Raw genomic sequence first — 9404 nt, 5'->3', positions numbered from 1 at the left:
CACTGATCCCAGCTTCCCTTCAAGACAAGGAAGGATTGTGGAAAAAGAAGTCAAACCTCAAAGAGTCATCAACAGCTCCAAGTCTCTTGGCCTCTTCACATTCTTCAGCGAGGTTATTGGCTTCTTCTGAGTACTGGGTTGGAAAGCAAAGGGGTGGGGAGGGATGAGGATTAAAAAGGAATTTTTTTTTTTTGCCGCTTCAATTCTGCCTTTAATGCACTATCCAGGTTAAGCCCCAGAAATCCTTTCATGATTCACCCCACCCTGTGTTTCCACAGGATGTCTGCAGATATCCAAAAGCTTATGCAATGCTGACGAGTCTTGCAGGGACTCGGGGCAGCCTCTGGCACTACCGCAGGGGCTTTTTGTGCCTGGTGACACCTGCTCTTGGAGAGATGTCAGGAATACCTGGCTCCAGGAAAGCCACCTCAGAGGCTCTGTGGCATCCCAAGCACTTGAAGAGGGTAAAAATTTAGGCACAAAGAGAATTCTGACAAATATTGACCCTTGGTCAAATCCTGAGGGCAGTTTTGGGCCTCTCATGGCATGAAAGACACTGAGGGGCTGGAGCGTGTCCAGGGAAGGGAACGGAGCTGGGAAGGGGCTGGAGCCCCAGGAGCGGCTGAGGGAGCTGGGAAAGGGGCTCAGGCTGGAGCAAAGGAGGCTCAGGGGGGACCCTGTGGCTCTGCACAAGTCCCTGACAGGAGGGGGCAGCCGGGGGGGTCGGGCTCTGCTCCCAGGGAACAGGGACAGGACAAGGGGAAATGGCCACAAGTTGTACCAGGGGAGGAGGTTTAGGTTAAATATTAGGGAAAATTTCTTCATGGAAAAGGTTGTCAGGCATTGAACAGGCTGCCCAGGGCAGTGGTGGAATCCCCATCCCTGGAAGTGATCAAAAAGCATGTGGTTGTGGCACTTGAGGACATGAGCAGTGATGAACATGGGGGTGCTGGGGTGAGAGTTGGACTCGATGATCTTAAAGATCTTTTCCAGCCTCACCAGTTCTATGGCACAAAAAAACCCTCATCCTTTTGTGCTCAGACACACCCACCTTGTAACTTCCAGATCTGATTCCATCAGGGACTTCATCCTGAAAGACAAAACAAAGCACGTCCCACATGTGGGGCTGACGAGACCTTTCAGCCCCATCTTTGGGAAAGATTTGGGATGTTACCACAGCTTCTGGAGGTGAGAAGGTGATCAAAGCATTGGGCCCAGCTTACAACACATGCAACTCCTCACTCCTCCCCAGAGCAAGGAAAAGCAATATTCCTAGTGGTTTATTTTTCAGCAAGATTCCTCTTCTCCAAAGGTCTGCAGCCTTCCAGGCTGCTACATCAGGCTCTGCTTTGCTTATCCAAGCAGGAAGTTGGGAAAGCCAATACAGACCCCAGAGGAGCTGGAGCTGCCTCTGGTCAGTCCAGGTCTGGCATCACCTTCCTGGCAGGAGCCCAGGTGCCTCCTCAGATGTTGCATCTATCAGCCCCTGATACATGACATCCCAAACTTCCCCCTGACCATTCCATCATGGAATACCAGCCCTGCCAGCCCCACACAACCAGACCCTAAATTCCCCCCAACTTCCATTTTCTCCAGGAGCAGGAGGACAGTAAAACCACTTCTACACTGCAGGAGCAAGTATTATGATGACAAGGAGCACAGAAGAGAAAAATTAAGCAATAGGAGTTGTTTTTATTGATTTCAGGATGAAATGGACCCAAATCAAAATAATTAAGAACAGGAGGGACAGTCAGTTGTTAAAATAAGAACAACTTTCAGCTAAAACTTAGGCCATTGTAACAAAACTCCATCACATTAATCATAATCAGTACCAAAAATAGAGTTTTTAAGGGAAAAAAAAAAGCATTTAAACAACATTTAGTGATCTTTTGAGGTGAAAAAAAAAATCATCATTCCATTTTAGAACCCAAGAGTGAGAGAGTAAGACAGCCTGTGGTGGCTGTCAACACCAAAACATGGAATGTCCCCAAAGGAACCACCAGCCACCAAGTTGTGACTGCCTCACCTTCTCACCCCTTTCTTTTTGGGCAGACACCTGCAGTCAGGATGTTTTCTTACAGCTGAGGGAACAAACCCCTTTTGTCCAGGATACAGGGACAAGAGTGCCCTGGGAAATAGGATGCTGAAAGAGCCATTTCTCCTAAAAGAAGAGGGCTGGAAAGCTCTTAGTCAAATTCATCAGCCAAAACTAAAACACAGTGCAGCCCGTGGGGCAACAGGGTAAAATTCTGTCAATTAACACAAAAACAATAATAGAATTGCCCTAAAAATTCTTACTAATGGAGAAAATAAATGAGGGACCAGGAGAAGTTTTTGGCTGTTTGCAGAGGGTCAGCTTTAAAATCCCAGCCTCTCTTGAAACTTTCAGAATTTAGGATTTTGGCCTTCAACAACCAGTGTTGCTGCACCCATGAAAGCTCCATCAGAGCCAGAATTTTGCTATAATTAAAATAACAAGATTCAGTCACTTGTCTGCTGTTTGCTTTTGGTCTGCAAAAGTTAAATACAAACAAAGAGATGGAAAAGAATGGATTTGGTACTTACAGAGGGGCAGGGCTGTACAGCACAGTCTCTCATTCCACAGTGACTGCTGTCATCCCAAAAAGGACAAGGTTTCTGTAGGTTTACCTGCAAATAACACATCACCCTATGAAGTAACACATCTCCTCCATGCAGCCAAGCCAATCTTGTTCAACAGAAATCCGTGTTCTGCACTTGCTTGTTCCCACACCAACAACTCCTTGGTGACCCAGATTGATACCATCACTCATATCCTTGTTATCAGCACAGGTTATGCTTTTAATCCTTGCTTGGATCTTTCTTCTGGTGCTTTCCCACATGCACTTTTTCACAATTCCAAAATGTTCTGAGGGCCAGAGCTCCCTCTGCTCTGGAGCCAGGCTGGGAGAGCTGGGGGTGCTCACCTGGAGAAGAGAAGGCTCCAGGGAGAGCTCCGAGCCCCTTGCAGGGCCTGAAGGGGCTCCAGGAGAGCTGGAGAGGGACTGGGGACAAGGGATGGAGAGACAGAACACAGGGAATGGCTTCCCAGTGCCAGAGGGCAGGGATGGATGGGAGATTGGGAAGAAATTCTTGGCTGTGAGGGTGGGGAGGCCCTGGCAGAGGGTGCCCAGAGCAGCTGTGGCTGCCCCTGGATCCCTGGCAGTGTCCCAGGCCAGGATGGATGGGGCTTGGAGCAGCCTGGGCTACTGGAAGGTGTCCCTGCCAGGGTTCTATGCTTCTTTCAGAGCAATCTCAGTATTTCTGTTACAAATCCCCACCCTGGAAGGGGAAAGGACGTTTCTTTAACAAATCCCAGTCTTTCTCTTCTGTGAGTTGGTATCAAGTATCATTCTTCCAAAACAATTAACATTTAACAGGATTTGGTGGGTTTGGAAGGGAGGGGGATAATGGGGATCTGACTGAATGGGAGCAGAATGCAGCTCATGGAATCTAATCCATACAATGTCTGGCAGCAACAGCCATCAATGAACCTGAGTGTGGGGTAACTAATCCAGGTTTTCCCTGGCAGTGGGGAGTCACCGGGAATCCTCTCATTATGGATCACTGGTCATCAACATCTTTAAAGCACAGCTCACCAAAGGAAGTCCTTTCATTAATGGGGTGCTTAAGAGGGAAAAATGGATAAGAAAATATCTTTAAAATCCTCCTAAAGGTACACTGCATCTTGTTAAGATTCTTCTCATAACAGAAGGGTCCAGCTTGCTGACTGCAGCCTTAAAAGGTCAGGGTTAAAATGCAGGTGTCTGATTTTTAAAAGATCAGCAATAAGTTCAAGGGAGATTAAAAAAAAAAGAGAGCAGCACACAGATAACTACAATTCTTGTATGAGAAAATTACCTTGTAGTATCTAAAATAGTCACTTTCCAGGAGTTCATTCAGTCTAGGAAAAAGTTTGTAGTTGTTGAAAGCATCAATGGTTTCTACATCACAGGTGCAGTCATCTAAATAACCAGTAACCTGGGGGAGAAAAAAAATAATAAAATCAAAATCAAAAACATCCAAAATAATAAATCAAATATAAACAACCCGGCCAGAACTTTTTAACACTGCAGACAATAAAATAATTCCTCATTTTCTTTCCTTTTACCAGCAAGTCAAGTTTAAGCAGAATGGATATGGCTGCTGTGACAGCTGTGAGCCACGGGCTGCCAGTTCAGGTTCCCTTCTGGATGAGCCTCAGGAGGCCATTCCTGTAGGATAACACGGAGCTGAGGGCTGGAGTTTGCATAAGGGACCAGTTAGGCAACAATGACACCAATGACAGCCCTCCAAGAAAGTCCTTCTTGTTAATCAGATGTGCTGCAGCCACTGATTTGATTTAATCAGAACCACAGCAAATGGAGCAGCTCTCCTGTGAGGAAAGGCTGGGAGAGTTGGGATTGTTCAGCCTGGAAAAGACAAGGCTTCAGGGTGGCCTGATTGTGACCTTCCAGTACCTGAAGGGAGCTGACAGGAAAGATGGAGAGAGAGGATTTACAAGGGATGGAGTGCCAGGACACAGGGAATGGCTTCCCAGTGCTAGAGGGCAGGGAGAGATGGGATACTGGGAAGAAGTTCTTCCCTGTGAGGGTGGGGAGGCCCTGGCACAGGGTGCCCAGAGAAGCTGTGGCTGCTCCTGGATCCCTGGAAGTGTCCAAGGCCAGGCTGGATGGGGCTTGGAGCAGCCTGGGATAGTGGAAGGTGGCCCATGGCAGGGATGGAATGGGATGAGCATTAAGGTCCCTTCCAACCCAGAGCATTCCACGATTCTGTGATTAACTGCAACAGTCCCTCTCCTCGCCTCAGAGAGCCGTTTGGCAAGAAAACATCTGCTCTGAATCTGACAGATCCTTCTTGCATCATCCGGAACAACTCAACAGGCTTTGTGCAAGCCCTGAAGAAAAAAAAACCAAACAAAGAAGTAGTGCAAATTCAGCTGTGGTTTCCTGACACATCCATTACTGGCTGACGACAAAGTTGCTCAACACAGAAGTAGTTTTGCTTCCCCCACGCCCCCAGTGAGTCCTTGGGGAAATCACAGAATCCTGGAATCATTTAGGTTGGAAAAGATCACCAAGTTCAACCATTCCCCCAGCACTGACCAGGTGACCTCAGGTGCCACATCCACAGAGCTTTTAAATCTCTCCAGGAATGATGAATCCACCACTACCCTGGGCAGCTGTGCCAGGGCTGGACAACCCTTTCCATGAAGGAATTTTCCCAATATCCAACCTAAACCTCTCCTGATGCAACTTGAGGCCATTTCCCCTTGTCCTGTCCCTTGTTCCCTGGGAGCAGAGCCTGACTTCCCCCCGACTGCACCCAAGGTCCCCCCTGAGCCTCCTTTGCTCCAGGCTGAGCCCCTTTCCCAGCTCCCTCAGCCGCTCCTCATAATTCATCAAGAGCTACACACCAACTTAAATAAGACCATTATATTTACCACCATGGAAATGGAGCTGAGAGGAGGATGGCAGAAATGGAGCACAGAGTCACATGAAATGGGGAGGTGGGTGAAAAAATAGCCAGAATTCCCTACCCCACTGGAACAACTCTGTTTTGTTGAAGCAGCATCATTTGGAGGCTCACGCATATTTTAAGTGTTTACACTGCAGCTCAGTGTGTCACCCTCACACATTTACTGAATTCTGTCCTGCATTTTGCATGGTAATGAAGATAAACAGTGATTTAAGCTTTCCACTAACCTGAATCACTCCTGTAAAAATAAACAGTAGCAATTTGCTAATCCAGTTACCCAATTTAAAGCTGTTCCAAAATTATATATATATTAAAAAAACACATCAAAACAACAAACCGCAGCAAACCACCAACCAACCACATTTTTATTTCCTGGAATCGTGGCATCCTTCAAGGCAGGAAGCTTAAAGGTTGGGTCTAAAAGTGGCCTACAAAAAGATTTGGGGATAATCTTCAGCTGCTCTCTGTATCCACACTTGACAAAGATGTCTCTCAAAAGGAATGACATCCCTGTAAGTGGGAACATTGGAGCTCCCACCAACCCCCCACTGGAAGCACCATTTGGGCCAGGCCTGTTTTTGTTATGTCTGGTGACCAATTCAAGCCAGAACCAACCTCATCCTGATTATAATCCAGAGTGAAGCACTGCAGATGATCCCAAAATCCTTAGGACTGGATGGGGGTTATGCTTTGGAGCTCTCCAAATACCAGTTTATTGGTGGGATCAGCCTCAAGTCACCCTGAACACAGCTGTGGGGGCAATGGGCAAAGTGCTGGGAAAACTCCAGCTCTGCTCAATCCTTCTTCCTCCAAGGATTTCAGTCAGACTGGGCAGAAATGGGTAATTTCCCCAGCCTGTGTGTGTCCAACCTACCCAAGTTCACAGCCAAAGGAGCACAGCAGAGAAGCAGCACCAAGACCATCCAGAGCCGAGGCTCCTCAGAGCCCTGGTGAAAGCCCCAGCGATGCCACCACCAAACAGCTTTAAGCTGACCCACTTTAAGACTCGGGGAAGTGGCAGTGTCAGATCACTTGGCAGGACTTGGTCTTCATTTCAGAGGTTCCCTCTTGCTCCATGACCACCCCAGAACCCGTTTTTCAGTGCTGGATGCAACCAGACTCACTTGGTTTGGGACTTCAACTCCTGCTGCCAGAGCAGTTGAGCTTCAACACGTGTCAAACGTGCCCTCCAGTGGGTGGTGCCTCAAAACACTTCCTCCCACCCCACAAACAAAACATTTACCTACATCTTCAGCCTGTGACAATGAGAACAGTTGTTTGAGATAAACCGTGGATGGATCCAGTCCAAAACACGTGCCAGGTGCTTGCCGGCACCGTGAATCACCGAGCAGAGCGCCGGTAATGGGTTTTGCTCCACCCGCCTGGGTGTGAGAACCTGTCGGGAGGGCTGGGCTTCCCACCGGGAAAGAGAAGCAACGGAGCCGCCGGGACAGACGCGGCAGGAGCGGCTCCGGGTGCTGAGTAAGCTCCAAGGACGACGTGCTCGCAATCCCGGACTCCAAAGGACCCACCTGGTGGGCGTAACACGGCTGGGAACACCAACACGGGGACTCTGTAATCCCTGCGTTTGGCTCTGCTTCAACCTCCTTCACCTCCATCCCAGCCTCCTGTCAGGCTGCTCTTCCCATCTCCTTCTGCTCCCTTGAACGTTGCAGAAACATTCCCTAAGCAGTGGATTTCAGGCTTTCTTCTTGCTATGTCCCACACCACAGCCAGGCAGGAAAGGAGGAAAACTTTTTCCTTCATCTCCCGGAAAGGGCACAGGGAAGGGAATGCCACAGAGGCTGAGGAGTTTGGTTTAGCCTGTACCAATTTCCCTGGCACTGTCTGTTCTTCTGGACAAGCCACAGCAATCCCAGGCTGATGGGGAGCAGATGCTTCCCCTGCTCCCTCAGCAGAAGTTTCCTGGCAGTCACCCTGCACAAAGGAGTTGGATTTGATGATCCTTGTGTGTCCCTTCCAACTCAGTATATTCTATGATTCTATGAAATTATTTCTCTTTCATCCTTGCCGGTGCACTTGGAGCAAGTTGCTGGCAGCCAGCTGAGGACAGTCATTCCTGCACCTGTCCTGGAAGCAGTACCTGCCATTCCAGGTGCTTGATCCCCATCTTTTGCCCAGAAAACAAGGACTAGGTTTTCCAGAATTCACACAAAAACAAATCTCACATGGGGGTCTCAGGATGGGGTCAAACCACACGGGCTGAAGGGCTGTCACAGCATCCCAGAATCGTTTGGGCTGGAAAGGATCTTAAAGACCATTGAGTTCCACCCCCGGCCATGGCCATGGACACCTTCCACTCGCCCAGGTTGCTCCAAGCCCCGTCCAGCCTGGCCTGGAACACTTGCAGGGATCCAGGGGCAGCCACAGCTTCTCTGGGCACTCTGTGCCAGGGCCTACCCACCCTCACAGGGAAGAATTCCCAGTTCCCAATATCCCATCTAACCCTGCTCTCTGGCCATGGGAAGCCATTCCCCTTGTCCTGGCACTCCATCCCTCGTAAATTCTCTCTTTCCATCTTTCCTGTCAGCTCCCTTCAGGTACTGGAAGGTCACAATTAGGCCACCCTGAAGCCTTGTCTTCTCCAGGCTGAACAATCCCAACTCTCCCAGCCTTTCCTCATAGGAGAGCTGCTCCATCCCTCTGATCACTTTGGTGGCCTCCTCTGGACTTGCTCCAACAGCTCCATGTCCCTTCTGCTCTGGAAGGACCACAGAGCAGGACACAGTATTCCAGGTGGGATCTCACCAGAGATCTCCCAGATCTCTCAGCAGAGCAGAGAGGCAGAGTGTACCTCCAAATACCTGCTTCTCTCCACCTGGAAACTCCTCCTGAAGCTACCCCAGAGAAATTGGGAACTGTACTAGGAATGAATTCCTGCCCTGGAGGCTGCCGAGTGAACACCAATTCAACAGGAACGCAAGGACAGCTTGAAAGCCTGTCCAGGTACCAAGGAGGAAACTGTCCATGCCCAGACTCACCCCTAATGACAGCATCCTGCCCACAGAAACATTCCCAAAGGGAACCAGCCCTCTGCCAGACCGGAAACCTCGTCAAAATCCCCGTCTGCCAAACACCTGCAGCACAACCTTAATGCAGCTGCCTCAGCCTGTAAACAGCAAATGAACAATAATTACCAGGAATATACAGAAGATATCCATGGCTGACTAAAGCTGTGATGCAAACAGGAATATCTCGAGGGGGGGATGAGCTGCCTGTAAAGTTTGAGGGAATTTTGATATTGGAATGTTAATCAGAGCTTGGAAAGCAGAAAACAGTATCTGAAACTCAAGTGTTCTTAGGAACAGATGGATGTTTCTAATAAAAATTTCATGACTGGTTGGTCTCTAAGGAAGGGAGATAAAATAACAGTGACAAATAGCAGGTGAGGCATTGCCCTGGGTGCAGACAGACAGGAGTGCAACACCCATTCCAGAATCGTGGCCTGCTGAAGTCAGCACTTGGAATATTGCTGGAGCAGCACTCCCAAAAGTGGCCCTTGTCAACTGTCCCAGCACAGGCTGGCAGACAAGTCAGAGCTCTTCCAGTCACCCACACTGGGGCTTCTTCAGCTGAGAAGCTCATGAGACAGCATGAGATGGTTCACAGGAGGAAACCAAAAGCTGTACCAGGCCTTCAAGGATCTAAACAAAGGAGGGCAAACCAGATCCTTTAAGGCTTGCCCTATATTTTCTTTGGTGGCAAATAAATACCACCAGACCAGCTCTGCACAAGAGGATCAGCAGATTATTTTTAACCAAAAGATGAGGCAGCCCTCGGGTGTGATTTAAAAGGTTTGGTGGTTAGAAAGACTGAGAAATGCTGCCCTACATGACACCCTTTCCTAAAGGTAATAAAAAAATCTTGACCTAAACGTTTGTAGGGAA

At 48.8% G+C, this 9404-nt stretch overlaps 1 protein-coding gene across 1 annotated transcript in view; it reads right to left on the bottom strand.

Annotated features, from left to right (window-relative positions):
* The window catches only part of ERO1A (endoplasmic reticulum oxidoreductase 1 alpha), a 16377-nt gene extending 7849 nt beyond the window's left edge, over nt 1-8528 (bottom strand). Inside the window, exons 1-5 of the mRNA XM_017738847.1 lie at nt 8499-8528; nt 3880-3999; nt 2566-2649; nt 1052-1090; nt 57-133 (exon numbers count right to left, since the gene is read on the bottom strand). Coding sequence (XP_017594336.1) covers nt 57-133; nt 1052-1090; nt 2566-2649; nt 3880-3999; nt 8499-8513 — 335 coding nt within the window. The 5' untranslated portion in view covers nt 8514-8528. The remainder of the gene's footprint in view (nt 1-56; nt 134-1051; nt 1091-2565; nt 2650-3879; nt 4000-8498) is intronic.
* Between the last annotated feature and the right edge of the window lie 876 nt (nt 8529-9404).

Source organism: Corvus brachyrhynchos, unplaced genomic scaffold, assembly GCF_000691975.1.
Source record: "Corvus brachyrhynchos isolate BGI_N302 unplaced genomic scaffold, ASM69197v1 scaffold245, whole genome shotgun sequence".
NCBI classification, from domain to species: Eukaryota; Metazoa; Chordata; class Aves; order Passeriformes; family Corvidae; genus Corvus; species Corvus brachyrhynchos.
This window is presented reverse-complemented; position numbering and strand designations above follow the sequence as displayed.